We start from the raw sequence: 15546 nt of genomic DNA, 5'->3' as shown, positions 1-15546 counted from the left end.
CCAAGTCTTATAAGGTCATAGACTAACAGACCCACCTCTTAATGGCTTAATAACTTAGTTAAAAACAATTTGAACATCTAAATGATTAAACAGTAATGAGTTATACACAAACATGAACATTTTTCAAAACGTTGCTAATCTAGCGACAAAAATACTTTAAGAAATTGGGTAACATAACTTTCATGCTTACAGCATACTTTAGGGACTAACAGGTATAGGAATGAGGGTTACTGGGGCTACAAATTACGTATCAGTTCTACCAGGACAAGAGAATATTGATGAAAAGGATTCACAGTGATAGCATCAAGGAAGATTGACAGAAGAGGGCAATGGCCTATTCTGTTGTAAACTCTCTCCTTGCTGCTTATTGAAAGTATAGGGTGAGGGAAGGAAGTAGGAAACCATAGAGTATAGAAATCAATTCACGGTCTGATTAGGAAATTAAAATTAAAGCCTCCAATGAGGGAGAAGATGAATGTCATGTGCCTCTGAAAAGGACCCTTGAAAAATGACACAATCTTATTAATTTCTGGTGGCTGAAGCTATCCCATAGCCAGAAGGAAACAGGATATAATTCTGAAGTACAAACATCCTGATTTTTAAAAAAAGGGAACATTGTTGAAATTGTCAGAGCTCAAACAAAGCCCAAAGAATCTGCCTCTAACGTGGAGGGTACTAACATCAACCTGGAGCTAAAAACAGTATGTGGTCCTGACTCCTTCTGTGTTTGAGGAAAACATTTGTTCCAGAATACAGTGCTGTACCAGGGGCAAAATACAGCCTGGGTTCAGCTATAGATGCAAGGTTCAATGTTAAATTTCTTGGTGCTGAATAGCCTTGAAACTCACTATGTAGATCAGACTAGCTTTGATCTCATTGCCACCCTCCTGCTTCAGCCTGCCAATTGCTGGAAATATAGGCACATACTGCCACATAAGGCTTGAAGTAAAGACCCTTGAGAGTTTGCAAATTATTTATAAACAAACAGTGAAATATCAAGATATAAGAAAACCAAGAAATATTCTCAGATTATTTTATGAAAAATACACATGCCTTGGCTTCATGAGAGCTCAGTATGGGAGGTTTTGAGTATGCTATGCTGCAGAAATAATACAGGCTCATGGAAATTATGCATGAATGTGGATCTTTCTCTAAGCTTAAGATATGTGGTGTACATTCTCATGGGGCAGGTCCAGGGACATTATTCTGCTGAACTATGATGCCGGCTTCATTAAGTGTACCTGCATGTATGGTGTGCTCTTCCTATGATAGGTAGAACATGATGTAACACCCTCAGAGGTTGTAGATTAGCATTTTATCAACTTGTCACAAGTTAATTCATGTATTAAAAAGAAATGCCAGTTTAGGACAATTGCCCCCTCAGATTGGTCTGTAGGCATATGTATGGGGCATTGTCAATAATGGCGACTGCTAATGGAAAGGGCCAACTCACTGTGAGTGGTATACCCCTGAGCAGGTGCTCCTAGGGTATATAAGAGAATAGGCTAAGATGGGGAGCAATCCAGTAAATAGTGCTCTCCATGTTCTCTGCTTCAGTTCCTGTCTCCAAGTTCCTGACTTGAGTTTATGACCTGATTTCCTTCAGCTTGAATTGTGATCCAAACAAACCCATTCCTCTCCAAGTTGCTTTTGGTCAAGGTACTTATCACAGTAAAAGAAAGCAAATTAGGACATAGGCTAAGCAGCTTTCAGAGAAAGAAACTATGGTTTAAGAGAGTCAAGGAACATTGATCTGCAATCTCAGTGAAGCACACAGCAAATGAGGATAGCATGAAGAACTTCCTCTCCTGCCAGTGATGCTTGGGCTATGACCATATCAGGGATTTACATGTCTGTAAATTAAGGAAGATCTAGGGTAATCTACCATTTTGTGACTTGCTTGGAGCTACTCAAGTGATCATAGACGAGGGACAAAAAACTAGTCAAGAAAGCAAAAACAATTACATGTTAACAGAACCTAGGCACGGCTTCTACTGAGAGCACTAAACCTCTTCAGGTAATGACAACTATTTTCAGATATATATTCTTCTATTTTACAGCAAAGGGGAGCATCAGATAACACATGGCAGTGATGTTTCTCAGGTAAAAAAGGAAACTGGTAAGTGAAATTCACAATTTTGCTTTCAAGCATAAATATATAAGTTAATAGAATTATCAGACATGGTTTATGAAGCAGCATTTGAATGTAGAGCCTTAACACGTTATAATTTGAAATTTATGAAAATATTCCCAGAGTCCAGCTATTCATAGATAATTATTAATGTTTATGCTAATTTTACTCATTTTCTTGTTACAGCAGGACGGAAAAATGAATCTGTGCAGCAGTTTAATTTATAAACCCAATCTGTCTTCCTTCAGCTTGTGATGCTATCTGTTATCTTTATTCTAATAACTTCAGTAACTGGCATTCTTGTTATTTAATTAAACTAAAATATATCTCAGCATATAAAAAAAGGCAAATGTGCAGGCAAGCAAGTACAGTGAAATGGGAGTGTTAAGTCTGAAATATTAATCTAAAATTATATGTAGATAGAAATTATGTGCTTCATTCTTACAAAAGTCACAGAGCCATCAGATTTAATCCTTGGAGAGATGATTAAGAATCATTCGTACATTTGAATATCACCTTATAATTCTCAAGGCACATTTGCGTCTATTATCTCTTTCAGGTTCTATCACCCCTAGGATGCTTAGCTAGAAAAATAATTCTGGCTACCCTGAGATAGAAGGAGTGAATACAAGACATCTACTGCACAGTGCATAGCATACTGGCATTGTTCCATCTTGCTCTTAGAAAATGCAGAGAGAATGGATGCTGGGGTTCTCGTGATGAAAACAGTGGCAGTGATTTGTTAGTTAGCTAGTTATTTTTTTTCCATTTTTATTAGGTATTTAGCTCATTTACATTTCCAATGCTATACCAAAAGTCCCCCATACCCCCCACCCCCACTCCCCTACCCACCCACTCCCCCTTTTTGGCCCTGGCATTCCCCTGTTAGTTAGCTAGTTATAACTGCTTGAGAGTGTATATGATTTGAGCTATCACGTACCTGATATACACCCATGACTCTACCAATATAAAAATATAACTAGAAATCACAGTTACCCAATTTTGGAAAGTAGGAAACACTTGAAGATAGCAGAGAGTCACTCAAGGACTAGATGAACCCAAAAATAAGTATTTCAGCATAGCAACCTATATATCCGATGCCTTCTGTGTCACTTCTAGTCTGTAGAGAGCCTGCCATGAGTTTGACATTCACATCAGTTCTGTGATTTTTGTTAAGGCTCTAGAGAGTGAGGTGTTGGCAGTCAACAAAACACTAAACTTCAGGACTGTTTTACAGGAGCATAATGCAAACTGCATAAGTGTGTAATGCTGGCATATTGATATTTTTTCTCCCATTAATAGCAATACTTAGCATACAGTGTGGGTGAGTCTCATTAGACCCACTGCACAAATGAGGCAACTGGAAGACACTTAAGGATGAGCGATATTAAATAAAGCATTAGCAGATGAGGAAGATGCTAAACGTGTGCTCTTTCTACACCTACATAGAATGTTCCTTTCTGATTTCATTAACAGCAGTTTTATTGTTCGACTCAGCTTTGTTGAAGTTTTTCTCCCAAAAGTAAATGAAAAACAACTTAAGTAAAATTGTACTAATCGGAAAAAGTGGTAGGATCCTGCACAGTGAAATAATGCCTTCACTTTAAAGAAATGCTTAAAGGTACAGAGTAAGAACCTTTATTTCTTTATTTTAATGTGTTTTGGGGGGGGGCTGTATGCACAGGTGCCTGTGCAGGTGCATGTATCACTGTGCACACTAAGCCTAGAGCGTAAGTGTCTGTACACCAATGTGCACCCTGAGTCCAGATCACAGGTGCCTATGCAGGTGCGTACACCACAGTGCACACTAACCCCAAAGGTGGACTTTGAGTCCTGCTCAAGCACTGTCTTACTCACTCCCTTGACACAGGGTCTTTCATGAAATCTAAGGTCAGGCCAAGAGTCTGCATGCCCAGAGTTCCTCCTGTCAGTCCAGAATCATAAACTGAACATAAGCTTTGGCATTATGAATGCAGACACTGGCTTGTTTGCATGATGCTTGTCACTAATTTGCTAAAATGGACTTCAAGTCTTCTGGAAGACGCATACAGCATAGTAGAAGCCATGAGTACCTAGGAACATACCACGGATCTCAGGTCAGCAGTTATGTGATCAGGTACCTTGTCAGAAAAGTTTGATTCTAACACCCAAGTCTTTGATTCTGCACAGCAGCTTTAAATCACACCTAGCAATATACAATTTGTAAAATTCCATTCTCTCCTGATTACCTCAGCAGTGCATGCTGGCTCTCAACATGTGAATGTGGTTGAATAAGTCCCTCACACATTTAAATGAACAGTTTATTCCCTGTATTAATAATTCCACCTGAGCCTTTTCTATTGATTTGTGATTGCCCAAAATATTAAAACTTAAATAATCTTGTGTAGGAATCAAGAGACATTCTTACTGATGGCTTGCGCTGTTTGTTCCTTCAGTTTTCTTGAGCCATGCTGTCTTTAGGCATATCCTCATGAAAGAGGAGGAAATTGAAGGGGTTCACTCACTTTCCTACCCAGCAATGATGCAGGGCAAACACTCACCTGATGGGGAGATATGCCTCCAGGAAATGACAGGCTCTGGCTTCCCAGTGGCCAAACAAGTAAGGGTGACATTGGTTCCTTCATTGATGGTCATGTCATTTGAGATGTCGTATATTTTCGGTGGGACTGAAAAGACAAAAACATTGTGGTGAGACTCAGTATGTATAAGATTTGTTGAAACATCCTTGAGTATTGCAACTCCATGACATGCTAACAGAGAGGTTTGTTGATAGCCATTCTTCAGTTTTGTGATCTTGTCTCCTGGAGAGCTCTGTAGAAACTCAGACCTCTGAAAAGCTTTTGGTCCTTTGGTTAGATTTATATTGATAGTAAGTGCTTCAATGTGAGTATAATATTTAATAATAAAGTTTCAATACCAACTATATTTGTACTAGGAATAAGTAGCATCATTGCCATGATGTTGGCTCTGCTTTGTAGATGGTTAATAGCAGACCCATTATGTCTGCATGCTGACTTCTGCACTTCATGGAACAGTTTGAGGATGAAGATGAAAAGGAGGGTTGATTTGATGTCTCAGAGGTCCATGCTGATTCCATTTCATACTGAGAACAATGGGACTGGGCATGTTTGGAGTCCAGGTTCTGGGGAGCAGAGGTGGTTTTGTAAAGACTGTGCTGGTGATAGGAAGAGCTTCCTGAAGCAGATCACACCACTGTTCACCTGCCTGCCATGCAAGATGCACATGGTGGCTTTATAAGGGTGATGGGGAAACACACTGGGAGCTTCCTGATGCATTAGGCTTCTGAAGACAGTGGTGCCTCAGAGATTTCACTGAGATAGAGAGGCAGAAACTGGATGGGTACTCTATGGACACAATTGGAATAAATGAACCAGCACAGGCTGAGAGGTCAGAAAGAAACCTGACATCAGTGTTCTGTTCTAACTGGCTGGTACAAAGCACATGTGTGAAACTGGGGTCCAACTTCAGAAGTGTTCTCAAGCATCATCACTCTGGAAGTGATGTCATCGCTCTGGCAATGATATCATCACTTTGAAAATGATGTCATCACTCTGCCAATGACTTTACAACTTAGACAATGATATTTTCAATCTTACCATGGTTTCATCACTTTAATAATGTATGCAGCTAGCATGTGGCAGTCTATGCTTGACTTTTAAAACTTGCAATACTTTGATGACACCAGCCAAATCTAATAGGGAATTAGTCACTTTGACAGATGAAAAAACTGACTTTTCCTGAAGGGTCATTTGAATTATTCCATTTGGTTTGTGTTATTCAATATTACTTTAAAGTCCAATAGCTAAACACTACAATTTTATAAGTAGTTACCCATTTTTTTACATTACCTTTGAATATTATTCATAGAGCCAAAGCTCCAACACAAGAAAATCAAGCTGATTCATTGTAAACATAAGGCATTGGCTCACATGACTGAGTAAGAGAATGTTTGCTGAGTACATACCATGTGAATGCATATAAATGATACCATTTAATTAGCATTTTAAATACATTACCATCAAGTTCTTTACTTAGCTCTTCTCAGGAAAACAAAAACAACAATAGTTCTAAACAGAGTATTCATTTTAGTTTAACTGAAATGGAACTTAACATTCTAGAAGGATAGAGACTTGTTTGTGCTTATCTGATGAACAAGAGAGTTACTACATAATAAAATTATAACCTTTAAAATATCATGTGAGGGTCTTGAAGAAGCTTTCTCAACCTCTAAAGAGCTTGCAGCACAAGCAGGACTAACATTTGAGCCTCCACACCCATTTGGAATGTCAGGCAGAGACAGAGAGACAGAGAGAGATGAACAAAAGAATACACACAAACATATGCACATACACAAACAAGCACACATATATAAAACACATATATGCAATATTAAATATGCAGAGTGATTAGATTTAGGCATAAGACTGCTAAAGTGTGAGATACTTGTATATAACATACATACTTACATATAGGCATAAAATGCCAATGTCTGATATGGAAGATATTAGATAGTATTGTACAGAGATTCAGTCAACTATGGATAATTTCTTTTACAAAGTCAAATGTATTAAATGTCTCAATGTTGGTCATAGGTGTGCTTATGTAATAAAAATGCTGCCATCATGTAAAAATCATGCACTCTTATCCTCTGCAGTGGCCCCTTGGCCGACTCATCTGAGCCTATGTCTGTCTGCTCCTCAGGTACTCAGCAGCACATTGAGTGCATACTAACTAAGCTTTAGTGTTTGAGCGAATGGGAAGTGACCTAGTGTCCTAGCCATTTGACTGGACATTTCCCAGCTAGATTTCAGTGGTGATGGTGGGGGCACTGTGAACTTCAGGGATAGCGATCAGCTCCCAGAATGCGCTACAGAGAAGAACATCTGGAAGTGGTACTGATACAAAAAAGTTCTCTGGCTGCGCTTTTTCCCAGGATGCATCAGAAACACAGGTGACATCCTTCTGCATTGTGGCTTGTGGAGGTGAAAACATGTGAGCCTTGCTAAATATTCAAGATCACTGCACGATCAGCTTTCGAGGCCTCCAGTTTCTACCAAGTACTGTGGAAAGAATCATTCTGGACCTACAGAAAATACAGGTAGTTTAAAAGATGATCGTCTCCCTGAAGACATTTCAAGGAGAGAGCAGTCAGCAGGGGGACAGGAAGTTAACCAAGAGATGCTTCCCCAGATCCCTTTCCACCCCTGGTCTTTAGAAATTAAGTTTCATAGCCAGCTCATTCGCAGTGTCAGTGATAGAGGCCATAGGTGGGAGGAGTCTCAGGCATTGCAGTGTCAGTGATAGAGGTCATAGGTGGGAGGAGTCTCAGGCATTGCAGTGTCAGTGATTGATAGAGGCCATAGGTGGGAGGAGTCTCAGGCATTGCAGTGTCAGTGATAGAGGCCATAGGTGGGAGGAGTCTCAGGCATTCAGAGTGTGTGTGTGGCTCATAGTAAACTCAGTGTTCTAAGTGTTTTCCCGGTGCCACAAGAAGGGAGAAATTAAAAGTAAGGCAATTTTGCATTCTGTATGTGTGTTCTTCTCTGTTAGAATTTTATTCATTTTTGATTTTTGGTTCTTACTTATTTTAGAATATTATTATTCATTCTCTGGGGATTTTACAGTGCATGTACCCATCCTATCTATGCACCTAATTTAAACCCCCACAAATAATTTCCTAAAGATTCACTTGGTCTATTAATGATTTTTTTTTCCATTTTTTATTAGGTATTTAACTCATTTACATTTCCAATGCTATACCAAAAGTCCCCCATATCCACCCACCCCCACTCCCCTGCCCACCCACTCCCCCTTTTTGGCCCTGGTGTTCCCCTGTACTGGGGCATATAAAGTTTGCAAGTCCAATGAGCCTCTCTTTCCAGTGACGGCCGACTAGGCCATCTTTTGATATATATGCAGCTAGAGTCAAGAGCTCCGGGGTACTGGTTAGTTCATAATGTTGTTCCACCTATAGGGTTGCAGATCCCTTTAGCTCCTTGGCTACTTTCTCTAGCTCCTCCATTGGGAGCCCTATGATCCATCCATTAGCTGACTGTGAGCATCCACTTCTGTGTTTGCTAGGCCCCGGCATAGTCTCACAAGAGACAGCTACATCTGGGTCCTTTCAATAAAATCTTGCTAGTGTATGCAATGGTGTCAGCGTTTGGATGCTGATTATGGGGTGGATCCCTGGATATGGCAGTCTCTACATGGTCCATCCTTTTATCTCAGCTCCAAACTTTGTCTCTGTAACTCCTTCCATGGGTGTTTTGTTCCCAAATCTAAGGAGGGGCATAGTGTCCACACTTCAGTCTTCATTCTTCTTGAGTTTCATGTGTTTAGCAAATTATATCTTATATCTTGGTTATCCTAGGTTTGGGGCTAATATCCACTTATCAGTGAATACATATTGTGTGAGTTTCTTTGTGAATGTGTTACCTCACTCAGGTCCATCCATTTGGCTAGGAATTTCATAAATTCATTCTTTTTAATAGCTGAGTAGTACTCCATTGTGTAGATGTACCACATTTTCTGTATCCATTCCTCTGTTGAGGGGCATCTAGGTTCTTTCCAGCTTCTGGCTATTATAAATAAGGCTGCTATGAACATAGTGGAGCATGTGTCCTTCTTACCAGTTGGGGCATCTTCTGGATATATGCCCAGGAGAGGTATTGCTGGATCCTCCGGTAGTACTATGTCCAGTTTTCTGAGGAACCGCCAGACTGATTTCCAGAGTGGTTGTACAAGCCTGCACTCCCACCAACAATGGAGGAGTGTTCCTCTTTCTCCACATCCACGCCAGCATCTGCTGTCACCCGAATTTTTGATCTTAGCCATTCTGACTGGTGTGAGGTGGAATCTCAGGGTTCTTTTGATTTGCATTTCCCTGATGATTAAGGATGTTGAACATTTTTTCAAGTGCTTCTCTGCCATTCGGTATTCCTCAGGTGAGAATTCTTTGTTCAGTTCTGAGCCCCATTTTTTAATGGGGTTATTAGATTTTCTGAAGTCCACCTTCTTGAGTTCTTTATATATGTTGGATATTAGTCCCCTATCTGATTTAGGATAGGTAAAGATCCTTTCCCAATCTGTTGGTGGTCTTTTTGTCTTATTGACAGTGTCTTTTGCCTTGCAGAAACTTTGGAGTTTCATTAGGTCCCATTTGTCAATTCTCGATCTTACAGCACAAGCCATTGCTGTTCTGTTCAGGAATTTTTCCCCTGTGCCCATATCTTCAAGGCTTTTCCCCACTTTCTCCTCTATAAGTTTCAGTGTCTCTGGTTTTATGTGAAGTTCCTTGATCCACTTAGATTTGACCTTAGTACAAGGAGATAAGTATGGATCGATTTGCATTCTTCTACACGATAACAACCAGTTGTGCCAGCACCAATTGTTGAAAATGCTGTCTTTCTTCCACTGGATGGTTTTAGCTCCCTTGTCGAAGATCAAGTGACCATAGGTGTGTGGGTTCATTTCTGGGTCTTCAATTCTATTCCAATGGTCTACTTGTCTGTCTCTATACCAGTACCATGCAGTTTTTATCACAATTGCTCTGTAGTAAAGCTTTAGGTCTGGCATGGTGATTCAGCCAGAAGTTCTTTTATCCTTGAGAAGACTTTTTGCTATCCTAGGTTTTTTGTTATTCCAGACAAATTTGCAAATTGCTCCTTCCAATTCGTTGAAGAATTGAGTTGGAATTTTGATGGGGATTGCATTGAATCTGTAGATTGCTTTTGGCAAGATAGCCATTTTTACAATGTTGATCCTGCCAATCCATGAGCATGGGAGATCTTTCCATCTTCTGAGAACTTCCTTAATTTCTTTCTTCAGAGATTTGAAGTTTTTATCATACAGATCTTTCACTTCCTTAGTTAGAGTCACGCCAAGATATTTTATATTATTTGTGACTATTGAGAAGGGTGTTGTTTCCCTAATTTCTTTCTCAGCCTGTTTATTCTTTGTATAGAGAAAGGCCATTGACTTGTTTGAGTTTATTTTATATCCAGCTACTTCACCGAAGCTGTTTATCAGGTTTAGGAGTTCTTTGGTAGAATTTTTAGGGTCACTTATATATACTATCATATCATCTGCAAAAAGTGATATTTTGACTTCCTCTTTTCCAATTTGTATCCCCTTGATCTCCTTTTGTTGTCGAATTGCTCTGGCTAATACTTCAAGTACTATGTTGAAAAGGTAGGGAGAAAGTGGGCAGCCTTGTCTAGTTCCTGATTTTAGTGGGATTGCTTCCAGCTTCTCTCCATTTACTTTGATGTTGGCTACTGGTTTGCTGTAGATTGCTTTTATCATGTTTAGGTATGGGCCTTGAATTCCTGATCTTTCCAAAACTTTTATCATGAATGGGTGTTGGATCTTGTCAAATGCTTTTTCTGCATCTAACGAGATGATCATGTGGTTTTTGTCTTTGAGTTTGTTTATATAATGGATTACATTGATGGATTTTCGTATATTAAACCATCCCTGCATCCCTGGAATAAAACCTACTTGGTCAGGATGGATGATTGCTTTAATGTGTTCTTGGATTCGGTTAGCGAGAATTTTATTGAGGATTTTTGCATCGATATTCATAAGAGAAATTGGTCTGAAGTTCTCTATCTTTGTTGGATCTTTCTGTGGTTTAGGTATCAGAGTAATAGTGGCTTCATAAAATGAGTTGGGTAGAGTACCTTCTACTTCTATTTTGTGAAATAGTTTGTGAAGAATTGGAATTAGATCTTCTTTGAAGGTCTGATAGAACTCTGCACTAAACCCATCTGGTCCTGGGCTTTTTTTGGTTGGGAGACTATTAATAACTGCTTCTATTTCTTTAGGTGATATGGGACTGTTTAGATGGTCAACTTGATCCTGATTCAACTTTGGTACCTGGTATCTGTCCAGAAATTTGTCCATTTCGTCCAGGTTTTCCAGTTTTGTTGAGTATAGCCTTTTGTAGAAGGATCTGATGGTGTTTTGGATTTCTTCAGGATCTGTTGTTATGTCTCCCTTTTCATTTCTAATTTTGTTAATTAGGATTTTGTCCCTGTGCCCTTTAGTGAGTCTAGCTAAGGGTTTATCTATCTTGTTGATTTTCTCAAAGAACCAACTCCTCGTTTGGTTAATTCTTTGAATAGTTCTTCTTGTTTCCACTTGGTTGATTTCACCCCTGAGTTTGATTATTTCCTGCCGTCTACTCCTCTTGGGTGAATTTGCTTCCTTTTTTTCTAGAGCTTTTAGATGTGTTGTCAAGCTGCTAGTATGTGCTGTCTCCCGTTTCTTCTTGGAGGCACTCAGAGCTATGAGTTTCCCTCTTAGAAATGCTTTCATTGTGTCCCATAGGTTTGGGTACGTTGTGGCTTCATTTTCATTAAACTCTAAAAAGTCTTTAATTTCTTTCTTTATTCCTTCCTTGACCAAGGTATCATTGAGAAGAGTGTTATTCAGTTTCCACGTGAATGTTGGCTTTCCATTATTTATGTTGTTATTGAAGATCAGTCTTAGGCCATGGTGGTCTGATAGGATACATGGGACAATTTCAATATTTTTGTATCTATTGAGGCCTGTTTTGTGACCAATTATATGGTCAATTTTGGAGAAGGTCCCGTGAGGTGCTGAGAAGAAGGTATATCCTTTTGTTTTAGGATAAAATGTTCTGTAGATATCTGTTAAGTCCATTTGTTTCATAACTTCTGTTAGTTTCACTGTGTCCCTGTTTAGTTTCTGTTTCTACGATCTGTCCTTTGAAGAAAGTGGTGTGTTGAAGTCTCCCACTATTATTGTGTGAGGTGCAATGTATGCTTTGAGCTTTACTAAAGTGTCTCTAATGAATGTGGCTGCCCTTGCATTTGGTGCGTAGATATTCAGAATTGAGAGTTCCTCTTGGAGGATTTTACCTTTGATGAGTATGAAGTGTCCCTCCTTGTCTTTTTTGATAACTTTGGGTTGAAAGTCGATTTTATCCGATATTAAAATGGCTACTCCAGCTTGTTTCTTCAGTCCATTTGCTTGGAAAATTGTTTTCCAGCCTTTCATTCTGAGGTAGTGTCTGTCTTTTTCCCTGAGATGGGTTTCCTGTAAGCAGCAGAATGTTGGGTCCTGTTTGTGTAGCCAGTCTGTTAGTCTATGTCTTTTTATTGGGGAATTGAGTCCATTGATATTAAGAGATATTAAGGAAAAGTAATTGTTGCTCCCTTTTATTTTTGTTGTTAGAGTTGGCATTCTGGTCTTGTGGCTGTCTTCTTTTTGGTTTGTTGAATGATTACTTTCTTGGTTGTTCTAGGGCGTGATTTCCGTCCTTGTATTGCTTCTTTTCTGTTATTATCCTTTGAAGGGCTGGATTCGTGGAAAGATATTGTGTGAATTTGGTTTTGTCGTGGAATACTTTGGTTTCTCCATCTATGGTAATTGAGAGTTTGGCCGGGTATAGTAGCCTGGGCTGGCATTTGTGTTCTCTTAGTGTCTGTATAACATCTGTCCAGGCTCTTCTGGCTTTCATAGTCTCTGGTGAAAAGTCTGGTGTAATTCTGATAGGCCTTCCTTTATATGTTACTTGACCTTTCTCCCTTACTGCTTTTAATATTCTATCTTTATTTAGTGCATTTGTTGTTCTGATTATTATGTGTCGGGAGGAATTTTTTTTTTGGTCCAGTCTATTTGGAGTTCTGTAGGCTTCTTGTATGATCATGGGCATCTCTTTTTTTATGTTTGGGAAGTTTTCTTCTATTATTTTGTTGAAGATATTAGCTGGCCCTTTAAGTTGAAAATCTTCATTCTCATCAATTCCTATTATCCGTAGGTTTGGTCTTCTCATTGTGTCCTGGATTACCTGGATGTTTTGAGTTAGGATCCTTTTGCATTTTGTATTTTCTTTGACTGTTGTGTCGATGTTCTCTATGGAATCTTCTGCACCTGAGATTCTCTCTTCCATTTCTTGTATTCTGTTGCTGATGCTCGCATCTATGGTTCCAGATCTCTTACCTAGGGTTTCTATCTCCAGCGTTGCCTCGCTTTGGGTTTTCTTTATTGTGTCTACTTCCCCTTTTAGTTCTAGTATGGTTTTGTTCATTTCCATCACCTGTTTGGATGTGTTTTCCTGTTTTTCGTTAATGATTTCTACCTGTTTGGCTGTGTTTTCCTGCTTTTCTTTAAGGGCCTGTAACTCTTTGGCAGTGCTCTCCTGTAATTCTTTAAGTGACTTATGAAAGTCCTTCTTGATGTCCTCTATCATCATCATGAGAAATGTTTTTAAATCTGGGTCTAGATTTTCGGTTGTGTTGGGGTGCCCAGGACTAGGTGGGGTGGGAGTGCTGCGTTCTGATGATGGTGAGTGGTCTTGATTTCTGTTAGTAGGATTCTTACGTTTGCCTTTCGCCATCTGGTAATCTCTGAAGCTAGCTGTTTTAGTTGTCACTGTTAAGAGCTTGTTCTTCAGGTGACTCTGTTAGCCTCTATAAGCAGACCTGGAGGGTAGCACTCTCCTTAGTTTCAGTGGGCAGAGTATTCTCTGCAGGCAAGCTCTCTTCTTGCAAGGCAGGTGCCCAGATATCTGGTGTTCGAACCAGACTCCTGGCAGAAGTTGTGTTCCACTCACTAGAGGTCTTAGGATCACGTGTGGAATCCTGTGTGGGCCCTTGCGGGTGTCAGGCGACTCAGCTGGCAAGGTAGCCCGGGGCTCGAGTCGAGCGGAAGGGACTTGTGCCCCAGATCAGGCCTGGGTAGCCTGCTTCCCTATGTACCACAGTCTCAGGTTCCGCGCGATTGGATTGGGGCAGGCGCTGTGTTCCACTCACCAGAGGTCTTAGGATCCCGTGGGGAGTCCCGTGTGGGCCCTTGCGGGTGTTGGGCAAGACTCTGCTGGCAAGGTAGCCCAGGGGTCGAGTCTCGAGTCGAGCGGAAGGGACTTGTGCCCCAGATCAGGCCTGGGTAGCCTGCTTCCCTATGTACCACAGTCTCAGGTTCCGCGCGATTGGATTGGGGCAGGCGCTGTGTTCCACTCACCAGAGGTCTTAGGGTCCCGTGGGGAGTCCCGTGTGGGCCCTTGCGGGTGTTGGGCAAGACTCTGCTGGCAAGGTAGCCCGGGGCTCGAGTCTCCATGATTTTTTGATTAGATAAATCGCTATAGGTTTTTAAGAAGAATCTTGGCTTGTTATGTCATTGTTTCTGTATTTATGATCTGGAGTACAGAAATAAAGGCACAATTTATTCTTCTAAATGTGAACCAAGAAAGCACAGGAAACAAGGAGTGTGTGTGTGTGTGTGTGTGAGTGTGTAGTGTGTGGAGGTGGTACATCACTAAATCACTAAGCCATGTGGAAATGAGAGGGCAATTGTGGAAGTCAGTTTTCTTCTTCCTACATGGAAGATTGAACTCAGGTCATTAGACTGAGGCACATATCTTTTTCCATCCCTTAGGCCCAACATTAATTATTTTTTAAACCTACATCCATTTAAATTAATCTAATCCATCTCTGTGGCCCGGTTGTTTGTGATCCAGAATCTCAGTTGCTCATGTGCACCCCTCCTTCATTGGCCTTCAGATGAGGAGTCATGTTTATGTATGTCTCTCCTTCAGCCATCATTGGTCTTCAGTCATGTTTATGTGCATCTCTGGATTAAGATTCTCTGAAGGTGACTTACTTCCTCTTGTTGGCTTCGTTTCACCAAAAGAAAAAAAAAAAAGAGTTGGTCTAACCTGTTGCCATCTGAGCCTTCTGTCAGCATCCTTAGCAGGACATTCAGTACTAAAGAGATGCCCAGCATACACATCCCAGCTGGGAGGTAACATGCTTCACACAGAGACATCTTGGGCTGTTTGCACTGGATTTGTGACTAGTTGAATGCTTTTTCATGTAATATGTACATTTTCATATTTTCTCTCTTGGTTGTTTGACGCAGGGCCCTTTCTTTGTGACAATGTATATATGTCATTCATCCTCATTGACTTTCTTGTGCCACTCCTAATGCCCTTCCCAAACAGTCCCCTCCCACTTCTGTTTCCCTTTTGTGACTAGTTGAGTTTAACTAGGGTGCTTATATAAACCTGGGTATGTGGCTTCTTGATTGGACACAGACCTTTCACCTGTTCTGTCTGTCACCACCAGCTTGTGTCTGCTGATACATAAATAAAATGTTCCCTTTCTTTGTAATGGCTAAGCTTCACAGATTTAGCATGTATTTCTTCCACAAACTCATTGTGTATCATGGGAACAGATCACTGCTGATTTGAGAAACCCATGTGAGGCAACTCATCTTTGCATTACTAGAGTGCTTGAGAATGACATGACAAGCCTATACAGATGCCTTCTGGAAGGAACAAATGAAATGCTTTGCTCTGATACAAGGTTGTACGGCATGTGAAGCTGAGTTGCACATGGTCCTGAAAACTCTCACTGAACACATGA

At 40.3% G+C, this 15546-nt stretch overlaps 1 protein-coding gene across 5 annotated transcripts in view; it reads right to left on the bottom strand.

Annotated features, from left to right (window-relative positions):
• The window catches only part of Negr1 (neuronal growth regulator 1), a 754675-nt gene that overhangs the window by 295486 nt on the left and 443643 nt on the right, over nucleotides 1–15546 (bottom strand). For all 5 annotated transcript variants that reach the window (XM_006501576.3, XM_006501578.3, XM_006501577.2 and 2 more), the window contains exon 3: nucleotides 4672–4797. In XM_006501576.3, the coding sequence (XP_006501639.1) occupies nucleotides 4672–4797 (126 nt within the window). The remainder of the gene's footprint in view (nucleotides 1–4671; nucleotides 4798–15546) is intronic.

Source organism: Mus musculus, chromosome 3 (genome assembly GCF_000001635.26).
Source record: "Mus musculus strain C57BL/6J chromosome 3, GRCm38.p6 C57BL/6J".
Classification (NCBI taxonomy): domain Eukaryota; kingdom Metazoa; phylum Chordata; class Mammalia; order Rodentia; family Muridae; genus Mus; species Mus musculus.
Note: the sequence above shows the minus strand (reverse complement) of the source record. Positions and strands in the feature narration are given on the sequence as shown.